We start from the raw sequence: 17,478 nt of genomic DNA on the forward strand, positions 1-17,478 counted from the left end.
GTCAGGCAGGTAGGAGTCTGTGGACGGAGAGTCATTAGTAAACATGAGAAGCCAAAGGAAGAACAAAGGGAAGTTTGGGTTGCGAAGCATCGCAACAATTAGGGCTTGCAGTATTTAACGTAGCAATTGATCAATCTGTTAAAAATTAACGTAGCGATTGATCAGTCTGTTAAAAACGTGCCCCAAAGTAATGGTGGAGCAGATTAAGAGAGAAGAGCTAGTGCAGTGTGGTGGTTAGGAGTGGTAGACTCTAATTTGGAGAGCCGGGTTTGATTCTCCACTCCTCCACATGAGCGGTGGACTCTAATGAACACGCATGAACACATGAAGCTGCCTTATACTGCATCAGACCCCTGGTCCATCAAAGTCAGTATTGTCTACTCAGACCGGCAGCGGCTCTCCAGGGTCTCAGGCAGAGGTCTTTCACATCACCTGCTTGCCTAGTCCTTTTAACTGGAGATGCCGGGGATTGAACCTGGGACCTTCTGCATGCCAAGCAGATGCTCTACCACTGAGCCACAGTCCCTCCCCTAATCTGGTGAACCGGGTTGGTTTCCCCACTCCTACACATGAAGCAAGATGGGTGACCTTGGGCTAGTCACAGTTCTCTCCGAACTCTCTCAGCCCCACCTACCTCACAAGTGGACTGCTGTGAGGAGAGGAAGGGAAGGAGATTGTGAGCCGGTTTAATTCCCCTTAAGAGGTAGAGAAAATCGACATATAAAAACCAACTCTTCTTCATAGGAGTGCCTCTGAAAAGCTTGGTTGAAATGGGGCATCTTAAAAGAGGTATCCCCACCTGTGCGAGAAAGGTGGAATGCTTTTTCTAACTGGGGAAAACTGGGAAGTGTACCAGGAGTCTGTTTAAGTTCAAATCCAGGCTGTTCTCCTTTAGAACTACACTTTTTTCTCGTGCAAATTTGTGTAGTCTCATTTGATCAAAAGTAGTGTAATTAAACAAAGTTTATTTAAAGCCACCGATGGACCTGATCTTGGGGATGAGACGTGGCTCAGCTGTCGGTAGAGTTGCCAACCTCCAGGTGGTATCTGGAGCTCTCCTGGGATCACAGCTGATCTCCAGGTGACAGAGATCAGCTCACCTGGAGAAAATGGCTGCTTTGGAAGGTGGATTCTATGGCATTATTCCCTATTGAAGTCCCTCCCCTCTCTAAACCCTGCCTTCCTCAGCCTCCAGCCCCAAAATCTCCAGGCGTTTTCCAACCCAGGGCTGGCAACCCTAGCCTTCTGCCCAGTGGCTCCCCAGTTTGCGTTCAGCTTTTGTTACTGGCATTCAGTGGAAAACTGCAGGGCTTTACCTTGCTTGAATGGCACCATCCATTAGGAAAACGGATCTCTCTGAGCCATGGCCTTTTCTCATTTTGGGGATTTCAAAGAGATAGTCTTTTTTGAAAAGCCAGCCTTTGGGCGTTACGCAGAGCTTTCCAGCGGCTCTGGGCCTTTCTGGGCCGGCGCTCAGGCCAGCCAGGCCTAATTGCATCTGTGCCGCCATTCATCTTGTGCAGCTGAGCTTGTCTGAAAAACGGACAGCGGCCGCTGTGAGGAAGAGAAGGAGAGGAAATGAGTCTGCTCCGGAAAGCCTTTTTTTTTTCTTCCCCAAAAGGCAGAATCATCTGATAGCTTCTAGCTGGAGATCTGGGTTCTGACCGGGGTGGAAATAGATCTCGCTTTTGTATGGATTTTTTTTGTTCTTTCTTATCATCTTCTGTTGATAACCCCACAGCTGAGAGGACAAGCTGTTACCAAAGAGAGAATATTGCTCCTTGTTCCTCCTAAGTGGAGGCCTCTTTTCTTCCAAGGACTGTACAAATCTAAAGAAAGAGCCGCGGTGGGTTTCTGAGGGGCTGGGGGCTCAGCCATTCCTTCTCTGCCCCACCCCCCACTGCAGATGTGTAAAAGGCTGCTGCTTGGAGTTCCTCAACAGGGTGTGAAATGCTATCTTAGATGCTGAGATGCTGTCTTAGTTATTTCTACATCACCTGTGCTCTGGACCTGAATTTTGGCTCAAAATAAGCCTTGGGGTGGAGCCAGCTTTTGGGGAGGAAGACAGAAGGCAAAGTTAGAGGAAGGAGGAATGACACTGGAATACGTGGTCTAGAGTCTTTGATAGGTCTTAGAAACATGTGCGCCTTCACCTGGCCTGGGCCCACGGCATTAGGGAGGGGGGAATCTCCAGAGATGGCAGTTGACTCCTTTTTGCACTGCCCTTGGTCCCTGAAGGAGGTCTGGTCAGCTTACAAAGCTTTGTGTGGTGTTGCAATGGCCACAAGTCCTGTGCCACACTGCACAACCTTCCCTCCCTCCCTGTGGTGATTGGAAAACCTTTCTTGGGATCTCCAGGAGCTTTGGCACACCGTTCACATGGAGAGTGACCGAAGAACCATATTTTAACCTTAAGCAGATGATGAGAGAGAGGGCATCTTGGCCATCTTGTGGGCATGAAGGGTCACTGGGGGTGTGGGGGGGAGATAGTTGTGAATTTCCTTCATTGTGCAGGGGGTTGGACTAGATGAACTTGGTGGTCCCTTCCATCTCTATGATTCTATGTGAAGTGTGTGCAAGGGAAGAAGATTCCTGTACATGTGCCGTAGATGGGAGGGGATAAAGCTTAGATGGGTATTTGAATTGCCGAGAGGAGAGGAAGATAGGTTGAGCTCAGTAGGTGCCTGTGCGCGCGGTCACACACATACGGGAGAGAAAGAAGGCGTACAGTTATGGTCACCTAAAAAAGGGATATTGCAGAGCTTGAGAAGGTGCAGAAAAGAGCAACCAAAATGATCAGGTGGCTAGAGCAACTGCCCTATGAGGAGTGGTTAAAATGTTTAGGGCTGTTTAGCTTGGAAAGTAAGCGGTGAAGGGGAGACATGTTAGAGGTCTATAAAGTTATGCAGGGTAGGGAGAGAGTGGACAGGGAGAAGCTTTTCTCCCTCATAATACTAGAACGCGGGGTCATCTGCTGAAGCTGGAGGGTGAGAGATACAAAGCAAATAAAAGGAAGTATTTATTCACACAACGCATAGTTAAATTGTGGAACTGCCCCAGGATGTGGTGATGGCTGCCAACTTGGAAGGCTTTAAGAGGGGAGTGGACATGTTCATGGAGGAGAGTAAAAATGGAAACTAGTCTTGATGCATTCCTATGCTCTTCAGGATCAGAGGAACAGGCCTATTATATTAGGTGCTGTGGAACACGGGCAGGATGGTGCTGCTACAGTCGTCTTGTTTGTGGGCTTCCTAGAGGCCCCTAGTCGGCCACTGTGTGAACAGACTGCTGGACTTGATGGACCTTGGTCTGATCCAGCAGGGCCTTATGTTCTTATGTTATGTTCACTCCCCAAAGAGCTAACACACAAACTAAGCTGCTGTTTCCCCCAAATGAGAGGTGCTGAGTGCCAGGCCCTGGAAAGGGGAGCCTCACGGCTACTGGAGCAAAATAAGCTGAAGGGCATCAGTGCTGCAGCTCCAGCCCCCTCCCTACTGAGAGGATCCTTGGGAGGAAAGGGTCAGCCACCCATGCTTCCGTCGCTCTCTCGAGTTCCCAGTTGATGCCTACGTGCTTCTCTCTAGTTGCCAGGGTGTTCTTTGGCAGCCCTTGTGTCTGCCAGTTTGGGGGATTTGGGCAGAGGGGGGAGGAGTCATTTCGGCAGGGACAGGAAGTTTTCTTCCACTGGTGGAGACTCTCTCCTTCCCTGCCTCCCCCCCACCCAACTTAGGCACAGCCGAGATGCACGGGTCAGTATACTACCTTGCTAATAGATACCACTGCAATGGGCATGCTTCACTGGGGAATGACCAATGCTAAAATGACCTGAAGGAATTAATATTTATATTCCATACATTTTAGACTCCTGGGGAAACTGTTGCTTTATTTAAGTCTGTTTTAAGGCATACTGTGGCTGAACTCCTGTTTCCTTAGAGATAACCTCTGGTGTTTTTTAACCTCCGTCACATGCAGTTAGAGCCAGGAATGCTCTTGACTTGGGCCTGTGGGTTTGAAGAAGCATAACCATCTCTGAGGACGAGTAACATTCAGACAGTTAGATTTACTTACTCAGCTCTTAATGATTTCTGTTGGTATATTCCCTCTAAATTATTTCCAAGGCTTCTTGCGGCCAGTGTAAACTGAACTCATCCGCAGAATCTGAAATCAAACCCTGAATTCTTGACATTCAGAGCTCGGGTTTTTAAGAAATAAAAACAAGTTTCTAGCACTCATGATAATCTGGAAGTCCAGTTTGATCGAATGAGGTGACTTTTTTTTTTGCTTGCATGGAGAAGCGGTTTGATTCTTCCTTAAGTGGTAGAGAAAGTCGACATATAAAAACCAACTCTTCTTCAAGAAAGCCTGACAGTGTTTGCTCGAAATAGAATGTGAACTTGGACAGTTATTCCACTCTGACTACTCCTTGCTTCCTACATTTCAGCGAAAGGTTCTGGCTCAACCATGGGGAAGCAGAATAGCAAGCTGCGTCCGGAGATGCTCCAAGATCTCCGGGAGAACACAGAATTCTCTGACCTGGAGCTTCAGGAGTGGTACAAGGGCTTCCTCAAGGACTGTCCCACAGGCATACTCAACGTAGAGGAGTTCAAGAAGATCTATGCCAACTTCTTCCCGTACGGCGATGCCTCCAAGTTCGCCGAGCACGTCTTCCGCACCTTTGACACCAACGGCGACGGCACCATCGACTTCCGAGAGTTCATCATTGCTCTCAGTGTGACCTCACGGGGAAAGCTGGAGCAGAAGCTGATGTGGGCCTTCAGCATGTATGATCTGGATGGGAACGGCTACATCAGCAGGGAAGAGATGCTGGAAATTGTGCAGGTGAGGACGGGTTTTTCCCCCCTGCAAGTATACAGAGCCAGAGTATTAAAAAAGGTATTCACAGGTTGACTGCCTCTGGATGGGGAGCTTGGTGTGGTGTAGTGGTTGAGAGCGGTGGTTTGGAGCGGTGGACTCTGATCTGGAGAACCGTGTTTGATTCCCTACTCCTCCATATGAGTGGTGGAGGCTAATCTGGTGAACTGGATTTGTTTCCCAACTCCTCCAATGAAGCCAGCTGGGTGACCTTGGACTAGTCACACTCTCCCAGCCCCACCTACCTCACAGGGTGTCTGTTGTTGGGAGGGGAAAGGAAGGTGATTGTAAGGCAGTTTGATTCTCCCTTAGGTGGTAGAGAAAGTCAGCATATAAAAACCAACTCCTCTATTTCTCTTTAGTCATCATAGCCAGTAGCCATTGATGGAGCTTTTCTGCATCCATCTGCCATGACCGTCACTTCCATACACAGGCAGTGAACTTCATGATTTAGTTAGTCATTGATTGAATGTGCTTACTTTTCTCTGTCCTACATCTGCTGTTCGTCAACTTCATTTGGGTGGCCCCCAATTCTAGCACTATGGGAGGGAGGAGAAGCTTTCTCTATCCACTTTCTCCACCCTACGCATAATGTCTCATCCACACAAAGTCCCTGTTTTGAACCAAAGTTTGGCCAGGAACTTTTGTCAAAGAGCAAAGGTTCCCCCCAAAATTAGTTTGCAGTAAAAGGATGGATGAATACCACAAGTCCTCCCCATTGGGCCAGAGAAGCATCCCTTTCAAATGTTGGTGAGGTTCCCTTTAGATAAATAAACAGAAGCCCAATGGCACCTTAAAAACATTTATACCAGCGTGAGCTTTCATGAGTTGGAGCCCACTTCTTCAGATGCTAGGAAAAGGAAATAAGTTTTCCACCATTTTATAAGGACAGTTGCAGAAGGGGAGGGAGAAAAAAGGCGGAGTTGGGGGCAGAGAGAGGCTTTGTGTGAATTGCACCACAGATCTTTCAGGCATGAGTCTGTCTGCCAGGGACAGGAATAGATTAGGTTGTCACACATAATGGCGGACAGGGAGAAATCATAGCTTCCAGTTTCTCTCTCCTGGTGTGCAGATAAACTGCAGTGTAGGATAAAGAACCGGACTACCCCTTTAGATAGCCTGGCTTGACTCTAATTTTTAGTCTTGTATAAAAAGGAGGAGCCTCCTCCAAATGCCTCTTGAACATAAGAACATAAGAAAGGCCCTGCTGGATCAGACCAAGGCCCATCAAGTCCAGCAGTCAGTTCACACAGTGGCCAACCAGGTGCCTTTAGGAAGCCACAAACAAGACGACTGCAGCAGCAGTCCTCTTGGAACAGCTGCTGAGGCCTAGAGACTGGCATTTCTTCCAGAGACAACCCTCTTTGCTTGCAGGGACCTCTATGTGGGCAAGATAAAACGCTTCCAAGCTGGCTTCCTCTGTCCTTTCAGCCAAAGGGAAGCTGGGAGCTAGTGAGGCTTGTGAGGTGGTGGATCGAGGGGGTGGGCAAGAGCTGCCCCCCCCCATCTGACCCTTTCCCCTAAGCCCAGTTAGCAAAAAGAGCTTTGGTGTTCAGTTAGGGATACCATTCGACTGGTCGGGGCAGGGGATGTCCCGCCCAGGCTGCCATTGCCCGCCACCACTTCAAACATCTCCACTTTATCCCCACCCCCCATTGAGAAGAAGAAGACTTGGTTTTTATATGCCGACTTTCTCTACCACTTAAGGAAGAATCAAACTAGCTTACAATCACCTTCCCTTCCCCATATCAGACACTCTGTGAGGTAGGTGGGACTGAGAGAGCTGTGACTAGCCCAAAGTCACCCAGCTGGCTTCGTGTGTAGGAGTGGGGAAACTAATCCAGTTCACCAGATTAGCCTCCGCCAGTCATGTGGAGGAGTGGGGAATCAAACCTGGTTCTCCAGATCAGACTCCACCGCTCCAAACCACCGCTCTTAACCACTACGCCACGCTGGCTTTCAAGTCCTCACCCCAACCCTCCCACCTAGTTGCCTAGCAACGCTGTGTTCAGCACGCACACACCCCGGCACCCTTTTTGTGTTGAAAATTACGTTCTCTTCATACCCACCATCTTAAAGGTCTAGTGAAAGGCACAAGTCCACCAATACAGTTTGGCCCAATTTATATATTGACATATTAACCAGCATGGAGGATTTTAAACTGAGGAATCATCCGCCTTTTTTTGTCGGTATCTTTAAATATACCTTAGACTGTTGGTTCTTGTAGGTTATCCGGGCTGTTTAACCGTGGTCTTGGTATTTTCTTTCCTGACGTTTCGCCCGCAGCTGCGGCAGGCATCTTCAGAGGAGTCACACTGAAGGACAGTGTCTCTCAGTGTCAGGTGTGTAGGACACTGTCCTTCAGTGTGACTCCTCTGAAGATGCCTGCCACAGCTGCTGGCGAAACGTCAGGAAAGAAAATACCAAGACCACGGTTACACAGCCCGGATAACCTACAAGATAACCTACAAGAACCAAAGAACTCTGACTGTGAAAGCCTTCGACAATATACCTTAGACTCTTGGTTTAATTTTAAAAACAAACAAACCCTGCCACGCTACCAGGAAAATGTGCCTTTGTTGTTGTTTTTCTTCCTTATTCAGAAATGCACCAGAACTTCAGTAGTCTCAAAACACATAAATAAATGTGGGTGCCTTTGACTCCTGGCCCCCACCCATTTCAGCTGCCCCTCCATGATTAAAACTGGGTCCCCCTGATTAATCAGCTGAAGCTGGAGTGAGGTAATCTGCTGAATAAACCTATTAAAGCTGGTAGCCCTAATTAAGGAGTGGGGAAATCTACTCTTTAAGAGGTAAGTAATCTTCAGCATCTGCCATTAGCAGCAACCGCTAACTGTGTTTATGGACTGTGCTGGCGTTAAGAATAGGGTCACCACTGTCAGGAAGAAAAACACACCCTGTCCCTTTAACAGAAGCTTAATGGGATATTTACCAGGTTAGCTTATTGACCCCCATGCCTTCGAAAAGTTTCAACAGCCCATTTCCACATATTAAGCCTCTGTCGAAGGAGTTGGGCCCTGACTTGGATGGCCCAGCCTAGATCTCAGAAGCGAAGCAGGGTTGGTCCTGGTTGGTATTTGGATGGGAGACCTCCAATGAAGTCCAGGCAATGGCAAACCACCTCTGAACGTGTCTTGCCTTGAAAGCCCTACAGAGTTGCCATCCATTGGCTGTGACCAGCTGGTACTTTCCACCACCAAAGAAGAAGAGTTGGTTTTTATATGCCCACTTTCTCTACCACTTAAGGGAGACTCAAACCGGCTTACAATCACCTTCCCTTCCCCTCCCCACAACAGACACCCTGTGAAGTAGGTGAGGCTTGGAGAGCTCTAAGAGAGCTGTGACTAGCCCAAGGTCACCCTTCTGGCTTCATGGGTAGGAGTGGGGAAACCAACCCAGTTCACCAGATTAGCCTCTGCCACTCATGTGGAGGAGTGGGGAATCAAGCCTGGTTCTCCAGATCAGAGTCCATCGCCCCAAACCACCACTCTTAACCACGACACCACGCTGGCAGAACATTTTTTTCTCCAGACTGTTGGCAAGCCTAGTTAGGAACCGATTTCCTTTGGGGAGGGTGCTGGGGCTGGGATTGGCAAATGGAAGCCCACATCCCTTCCTTGGCTTTAAACAGCCCTCTTCCAGGGAGGGGAGGAAGGCTTTTTCTCCTCTTTCTGCTCCTTTTTCGCTTCTGCCTGCCTGCGTGTCTTCTTTGTCATGGTCTCCAGCAGGGGATCTAGTTGGCAAGGGGAACAGATTAGCAGAGGTCCAGAGTGTGAGCTGATTGACTCCCTGGGATCCCCCCCTGTGGCAGGGAATCCAGACGCCTGCCGGCTGCATCAGGTTGCAGCATTTTTTCTTCTCACTCAGCAGGGGGTGGAGGGAGGGAACAGCTGCTTCATGGATATTCCATTTCTTTTTCACAATGAGGCAAAATGAAACATGAATCTTTAATCCTGCTCGTGTCTGCCAGTAAAATGAAATCCCTGATGGATGGTTTTGAAGGGAAATTAGGCCTCAAACTGTCAGACCTCTTAAAGGAATTGTAGTGCACCGGGGGTGGAGGGAGGGCAAATATTTCCACAGTCTTACATTTGTCAACAGTTTTAGTTTGCAGATCTTTGCGGCAGCTCTGCAAGGTGTCGTGGGATTGTTCTCATTTTGTAGGTGGAGGAACGGAGGCTGAGGGGGAAAGGGGCTTACTAGTAAGTACACAGTGAGGTGGCTTCCGCACGGGACAGGATTTTGTGGTTTTCTCGTTGCTGGTGCAGCTGCAGATAAAGTGGAGCCGCTGTGGGGCTTCCACGTAGCTGGTTTCCCCCCAGTTTCCCTGCCCTAATTGCCCCCAAATTCCCTTCCCCTGGGTCACCAGAGCTTTTGCATTAAAAAAAAAAATCAGCACTAGAATATCATAATATCGATATACTGTTGTAATGATGGGTGTAACGGGTTCTCTGAGTTCTAAGCTTTCTTTATTTTAATGTCTCTAGCTGCTTCCTTTGTGAAGATATCCCTTTTTCCTTGTATCTCCTCCACAAGGGAAGGCGTACGCAGAGAAAGCTGGGGATTCAGAGAGCCTGCTGTATAGGTTGCTACAGTGGCATACCGTATCAATACAACAGTATTCTGTTGCTGACTTTTAACAAAAGCCCCCCCCCCCCCCGCAGTGGCGAGGGGAGAAAATGGCTGCTGTAAGGACAGGGTCGGGGAAATGGCTGCTACATGGGCCGGAAAATCCAAATTTTCCCACCCACATAGCAGCCATCTTGGCTCGACTGCGATCTTCCCCAAAACCTCTGAGAAAAGGCAGGTTTGAGAAAGATCAGAGAAAAGGCAGGGGAACCCCCAGAGTTGCACAAATGCACTACTATGCTGTGGGAAAGCAGGGGGAAACATGTCCCAAAAGCACTGAACTCAGGGCAGCTAACCCATGCGGAAATGGCCAGAATCTTAGGTGGGGTAAGACTCAGATTGTTTTTTTCCTTGTCGTTTTTTTCTTTCCCCCATTTATTTTGTTTTATACCTTGTCACTCAGGTCAGAGCTAGGTATTACGTGGCAAAAATAGGATACCTCGAGGGGAAAATTTGCAAGGAAGGTGACCCTTCCTCAGCCACTGCTTTCTCCCTGCACACACCCTTGTTAAATTTGTTCCTCATCTATGCAAATTCTCATAGTACAGGAGCCCGGCCCCTTCTTTACTTGTGGTCACCTTAATTTACAGGAAGTGGCTGTGGCTCAGTGGTAGAGCACCTGTTTGGCACGCAGAAGGTTCCAGGTTCAATCCCCAGCATCTCCAGTTTAGAAAGCATGAGGCACTAGGTGAAAGACCTTTACCTGAGACCCTGGGCAACTGCTGCCATTCTGAGTAGACAAGAGTGACCTTGACGGACTGATGATCTAATTCAGAGAAAAGCAGCTTCATGTATGTGCATACTTGTAAGGAGACACCTTGTATCCCACCACTTGAAGCAGCAGGCTAAAGTCTTTGCCTGCGTGTGCACTGACTCATGGGCAAGTGTTCCATCTACTGCTTGAAATGGCAAGGTATGCTGTCGACTCATAATCACAGTCAACCGGGACATCACTTACTTATTTACTATTTACTTAATGCATAGCCCACCTTTCTCACTGAGATGCAAGGAGGATTGCACAGGGATAAACAGTGCAGTCAGATAGCATGAGACATCTAATAAAGAATGCAACAGGACTAGGTTTAAAAAAATGTAGAGGCAATGCAAAAGAAAAGAAAGAATCATCCATGATGTGTCAAACAATGCAGAAAATGGCATTGCAAAAGTAGAAAACAGTGCAATAAGCTAGAGAATAATACAATAAACAGGTAATACATTCCATAGACAATGGCATAGCCTACAGTCCTGTTTCCTTTATAAAAGCAGAACAATTAAAAATTGGGGGGGAGGCTCAAGCAGATAAGTAGAGGGAGCGTCAAAGGTTGAGTTAGAAAATATAAACTATAACAAAATAATTATATTTATTACAAGGCATACACGGTAAAATAGTTAAAAACACAGTGCCAGTATTACAGGTAGGATTGCCAGGTCCCTCTTCGCCACCGGTGGAAGGTTTTTGGGGTGGAGCCTGAGGAGGGCGGGGTTTGGGGAGAGGAGGGACTTCAATGCCATAGAGTCCAATTGCCAATGCAGCCGTTTTCTCCAGGCAAACTGATCTCTATCGTCTGGAGATCAGTTGTAATAGTGGGAGGTCTCCAGCTACCGTAGTACCTGAAGGTTGGCAACCCTAATTACAGGCTACATATAAAATTATCTGTTACAAAATTCTTATACACGGTTAATAATACATTCAGTATAAATTACCAATACTAGACCATATGAGTTTCGGTCTGAATAGGCCTTCTTTGGTGGTCTGTATTTTTATAGTCTGCACGTTGCAATATATATAATTATTTTGTTATAGTTTCTAGCTCAACCTTTGAAGCTCCCCCTTTACAAAAGCGCCTTCCTGGGCCGTTCCATTATGGATTCCCAGCACTGCAGGGGATCTTATGTAGTGGATGCCTCCCAGCTCATGCAATACAGCCTCTTGGGTAGCCAAATGTCACAGAAGTTGCCTGACCCAGACTGGCTTGAAGCTGCCTGCAGAGAGCAGAGCGGCTGAAACCCCATTACCCTTCCCTTGATTAACACACGCTTAAACCTCTGGGGGATCCCTTGCAAGAATAACACTGGTGTCCAAACGTGGATGCCCAGTCCTTTGCTCGGAGACAGTGGGGAGGGGAAACAGCTGTGCTCAGGCAGCCAAGCTGTGGAGGATGAGCTGAAGCAGAGGACGAGAGAGGGTGGAAAGCCCTCCCCTTCCCCAGCCGCCTTCTCTGCTTCTGCAGTTTGCACATGGCATGGCATGGTTCTGGACCTCTGGGGTCCAAGCCGAGATCTTTGTTAGCAGAACTTCTAGCATCTTCCAGGACTGGGGATCAGAAGGGTTTGATGCCCAAAGGAGAACCAGGCTTGATTTCAGACTTCAAAGAATTTTTTTTTACTGCTGTTTACTTGGGGCGGGGGGGGGGGTGTCTTTGGTGAGGGTGGGGGCAGCTTGGAAATTGGATTTTTTTTCTTCCCAGGATTCCTTTGTCTCCCAAGCATGATAACATTGACAGCTGAATTCTGGTTGCTTCCGGATAAGGCTCCTGTATATCGTGGGCTCTCTGTGGGAAGCAAAAAGCATCCCAGATTGTTAGCAGAAGGCGGTGATTCAGCTTTTTCTTGTTGCGGGGGGGGGGGGGGGACGACGACGACAGTCTCCTAACTGGGCCTTGCATATTTATAAACTGAATCTTCAAAGTATCCTTGGAAAGGAGAAAAGGGAAACTGGAAAACTGTCGCTGTTTTTTGTTTTGTTTTGTTTTTTGACGTTGGGTGGATTAAGGTGAAGGAAGTCCCAAGAACAGGGGGTGTTGCATTCCTTCCACCACCACCACAGCAAAAAGCAAATCAGAAAGCAAAAGCAAACCATCCCCACCCTCTTCAGCCTGAGCACCCAGATCAGCAAAAGACCCACCAGTTAGAGACTCAGAGAAGCCTTGCGGTACCGCAGCTCTTTGCTTTCCATTTTCTCTAGAAGGAGGTACCTGTCCTTTAGGGGCCCTGTGGTACAGAGTGGTAAGCTGCAGTACTGCAGTCCAAGCTCTGCTCATGACCTGAGTTCAATCCCGACAGAAGTCAGTTTCAGGTAGCCGGCTCAAGGTTGACTCCGCCTTCCATCCTTCCGAGGTCAACATCGGGATGTGACATCACCCCATAGGTCAGGAATGACCCGGTGTTTGCACAGGGGACCTTTACCTTTTTACCTGTCCTTTGGCCCCAAGGAGGACTGGCTTTCTTTGGCCACCTAGAACACATATCTTGAGTTCAAAAGAGGCACCTGCTGCAAGCTTGGGGGTGCCTTGGGACATCCTGTTTATTTCACATAAAACCACCCCCCTCATTAAGTCAAAGACAACAGGGGTGTAAACTGGCAGATGGGAAATGTCGATCCAAATTAAAGTCCTTGTCCAGCTAAGAGAGTTCACCAGAAAGGCCTTGGACAAGTCACACTCTCAGTCTTCCCATCTGTAAAATGGGAACAGCAATGTACATTAAAATTGCCACATAAATAAGACGGCCACATCAGACATCTTTTAAAATATAATGACCAGCCACATTGTGGTTTGTTCTGGTGTGAAATTAATCCACATGGATAATTTCTGGGAGGGGGGGGAGAAGTGGCTATGCATTGTGGCAGGTCTGTCTGTCTGTCTTGGTGGATGTTTAGAGAAATGGGAAGCGTTTGGACAAAAAGGAAAGTGGGATATAATGCCCAAGCCACATGCAAACAAGGTCAACTGGGTAGTTAGGGCATCCAGGGGATACTGTTAACTTTTTAGTTTACAGAAAAGACGACTCCAAGAATATCAGAGGTTTTTGTAATTTTGAACAGCGTAAAATTAATTTCACTTCCTCTCTTGTATTACGAGAATTCGGTGAAGCTGATTCACAGTAGAATCAGGACAGACAGAGGGAAGTGCTTCTTCACACAACAGGGGACAGCTACTGCTTTAAGGTGGCTTTTTGAGGGAGTTAGACAATTCATGGCAGATGGTTCCTTTCATTTGCTCCTGGCCAGGATAGCCAAATGGAACCGTCATGGCCAGAAGCCTAGAGGCATCTTCTGGCTGAACACCGCTGGAAGCAGGATGCTAGGCTAGATGGTCCTTTGATTTGATCCTGTGGAGCAAATTCTTAGGCTGCCGTAACCTTCCTCTCCTGCTCTGCAGCGCCCTCTGCTGATAGCAGAGCACTGTTACATGTCTTTGTAATAATACAGAATCCCCCCCCCCCCCCGCTTCTTTACTGTACCACTGAAATTTCTCATTCTGTAGGTTTGCTCTAAGAACTGCTTCTCTCCCTGCCACATCATTGGTCTGCCCTTCTGGACTTTGCCCAGAAAACTGGGGGTCCTTTCCAGACATCCAACCAATGCATAATCTGGTGGAGGGGATGGCTGGAACGAAGGATGCCGCTCGGGGGGTGCTGCATATTCCACATCTGCTGCTCAGATTTGTTTCCCACCCACCCCTTGGATGCTTTCCCTCAATATTATGAATGTTAATTACTAATTTCTTTAACCAGGCAATGTACACACCCTCTTGGGAAATCACATGCTGGGTCTTTAAACACACACACACACACACACACTGCTTTTGTTTAATCAAGTCTGTTCTGCTTGCTTTGGAGCGCTGGAAGGCTGGTCCTTTGGACAGATGTGGGGGGGGGCTTATCTTTAAATCCCCAGACTTTAAAATGAGAAGTGGATAAGGGACAATGAGAAAACACTTTGCAAGGGAAGGATACAAAGGAGATTGATTGACTGTCAGCTTCTAGCAATTCCGTGCACTCGCCATGCAAAAGACTAGAGCAAACCAGAGTGCCTAATGCTGAGCAGCCATGTTAACGAGCCTTATGTCACAGTGGTGCTGGCAGAGAATGGGGCTGGGCCCAGAGGCAATTGCAGGCCAGGGAAAGTGGGCATGAGGCTGCCACCTCCCTCACCTAAATCCTAATTAGCAGCAGGACTTCGGCAATATATAATTAGGATTTAGGTGAGGGAGGTGGCAGCCCCATGCCCACTCTCCCTGCCTGCAATTGCCTCTGGGCCCAGCCCCATTCCCTGCCAGCACCACCGTATATATAATATATATATATAGCCAAAGTCCTGTTGCTAATTAGGGTTTAGGTGAGGGAGGTGGCAGCCCCTGCAACTTGATGGCAAATCAAGTTTGCCATCAAGTTGCGGCCAAGTCCTATGAGGAAAGGTTGAAGGAGCTGAGTATGTTTAGCCTAAAGAGGAGAAGACTGAGAGGGGATATGATAACCATCTTCAAGTACTTTAAGGGCTGTCATATAGAGGAGGGTGCCGAGTTGTTTTCTGTTGCCTCTCGGACGAAGAACCAACGGGTTGAAATTAAATTAAAAGAGTTTCCATCTAGACATTAGGAAGAATTTTCTAACAGATTGGTTTCTTAGTGGAACAGGCCTCCTTGGGAGATAGTAAGCTCTCCTTCCCTGGAGGTGTTTAAGCAGAGGCTAGATGGCCATCTGTCAGCAGTGCTGATTCTATGACCTTAGGCAGATCATGAGAGCGAGGGCATCTTGGCCATCTTCTGGGCATGGAGTAGGGGGTCACTGGGAGTGTGTGGAGGAAGATAGTTTAGAATTTCCTGCATTGTGTAGGGTGCTGGACTAGATGACCCTGGTGGTCCCTTGCAACTCTATGATTCTAACTTATGGGGACCTCCCCATAAGGTTCTCAAGGCAAGAGATGAGCAGAGGTGGTTTGCCATTGCCTGCCTCTGCATAGCAACCCTGGACTAACTTGGTAGTCTCCTGTCCAAGTACTAACCAGAGCTGACCCTGCTTACTTGCTGAGACCTGATGAGATCAGGCTACACTGGCCATCCAAATCAGGGCTTGAACCTACGTGTGTGTGTGTAAAGTGCCTTTAAGATGCAGCCGATTTATGGCGATCCCGTAGGGTTTTCAAGGCAAGAGATTAACAGAGGTGGTTTGCCATTGCCTGCCTCCGCGTAGCAACCCTGGACTTCATTGGTGATCCCCAGCCTGAGCCAGCGTGGTGTAGTGGTTAACAGCAGTGGACTCTAATCTGGGTTTGATTCCCTGGACTCTAATCCGGGTTTGATTCCCCACTCCTCCACATGAGCGACGGACACTAATCTGGTGAACCGGGTTGGTTCCCCCACTTCTGTACATGAAGCCAGCTGGGTGACCTTGGGCTAGTCACAGCTCTGTTAGGGCTCTCTCAGCCCCACCTATCTCACAGGGTGTCTGTAGTGGGAAGGGGAAGGGAAGGTGATTGTAAGCCAGTTTGATTCTTCCTTAAGTGGTAGAGAAAGTCGGCATATAAATACCAACTCTTCTTACAAATACTAGCCAGGACTGACCCTGCTTAGCTTACGAGATCTGACAAGATGAGGCTAGCCTGGACCACCCAGGCCAGGGTGTGAACCTATACAGGAGCGCCTAAATGCCCACAATGGAAAGGGCTCGCCGCTCTCTGGAAATATCTTCTCCTACTCTTGGCGGGGGGAGGGGAGGAGGCTTTGGCTGTAGTTGCGTAGACATGAAACATCCTACAATCTTCATTTATACATTCTAAGGGCAAACTGGGAATAAAGAAGCACCCGCTGCAAGCCTCTTGCGGAAAGGGCCAGCCGGACCTGGAACTGGCGGTGGTTGCCGAGCCAGCTGGCCATCTCCGAGGGCCTGTCTTTGGAGGAGGTTTGCAGCGGGGTGGGGGGGAGGAATCCACGTCTCAACTTGCTTTCCATTCCCTCCCCCCCCTCAGGCCATCTACAAAATGGTCTCTTCGGTGATGAAGATGCCAGAGGATGAGTCAACTCCCGAGAAGCGGACAGAAAAAATCTTCCGGCAGATGGATACCAATAACGACGGTAAATGAAGCAGGAAGAAAAGATTAAGACACTCCCTACTCTCTAAATCCTGAGCTGCTAGACAGACGTGCTGATTAAATACAAAGTTGGTGGGTTGTATGCTGGGGGCGGGGAGCTGCCTGGTGGCCCTGCATGGCTGGAGGGCAATGGGGAGGGGGCAAGGGATGTGCTGGGGGGGGGAGAGAGAAGGGCAAACCTCTTGCGGTCCTCTCTGGCAGTGAGCTCATAAACAAGTTCAAAGCTTGGCTTTCTTTGCCACCACAGTGGGCTTTGGCTGCTGAGTCCTTGCTTGACTCACCGACAAAGTTTTTATCCCATGGGACCTGGAGACCCCAAAGTCATACTTAGCCAGGAGTTAGCAGTTGCTTATTCATATAAGAGATTTCAGAGGGTGGAATCCACTTTTCAAAGCACCACTTTGGTTTCTGTCTAACATTCTGCAAGCAGCTGGGTGTGTATATGATAGCCATCCTGTATTGTCTGTCCTGAGCACCTGCTATGCACAGGTATCGTGCCTCTGTACATGGAGGTTCCAGTTCACAATCATGGCTAGTAACAGATGTCTCCCCCCCTTTCCCAAGGACAGTTCCTGTATGACAATGCATTTTCTTTCAGGCACAGGGCCTGTAAACATAGGAGTGGGGAGCAGGTTTGGAGCAGGAAGTGATTGAAATTTCTAAACAGCTACATTCATGCGGGGCCTGAAAACAGAGCCATATTAATTTTAAAAAATCTATTAGAGCACCATCCACTGGTTTGGTAGGTTTTTCCACTGAGTTCTTTGCAGTGGAGGAAAGATACCCACAAAAGACATCCGCAGGACACCCTTTCTCTTACTGGAGATAGTTTCGGGTGGGTAGCCATGCTGCTCAGCAGTAGAAGAGCAAGATTCAAGTTCAGTAACACCTTAAAGACCAATAAGAATATCCAGGGTATAAGCATTCAAGAGTCAAAGGTCTTTTATGCATGGCTGTTTCACTCCACCCTGAGGACTTCGAGTCTTTGTCTTGATTATGCATGCTGTTTCTGTCAGAGGTCACCTCTCTCCCCCCCTGCGTTTCCCTTTGTTTTCAAATTTGAGATAAAACAGGTCTCTGAAAACA

At 48.2% G+C, this 17,478-nt stretch overlaps 1 protein-coding gene across 1 annotated transcript in view; it reads left to right on the plus strand.

The window, feature by feature from the left end:
- HPCA (hippocalcin) overlaps positions 1 to 17,478 on the plus strand; it is a 35,217-nt gene that overhangs the window by 16,763 nt on the left and 976 nt on the right. Inside the window, exons 2-3 of the mRNA XM_056846166.1 lie at positions 4,442 to 4,839; positions 16,270 to 16,375. Of these exons, the coding sequence (XP_056702144.1) occupies positions 4,462 to 4,839; positions 16,270 to 16,375 (484 nt within the window). The 5' untranslated portion in view covers positions 4,442 to 4,461. The remainder of the gene's footprint in view (positions 1 to 4,441; positions 4,840 to 16,269; positions 16,376 to 17,478) is intronic.

Source organism: Euleptes europaea, chromosome 3, assembly GCF_029931775.1.
Source record: "Euleptes europaea isolate rEulEur1 chromosome 3, rEulEur1.hap1, whole genome shotgun sequence".
Lineage (NCBI taxonomy): Eukaryota > Metazoa > Chordata > Lepidosauria > Squamata > Sphaerodactylidae > Euleptes > Euleptes europaea.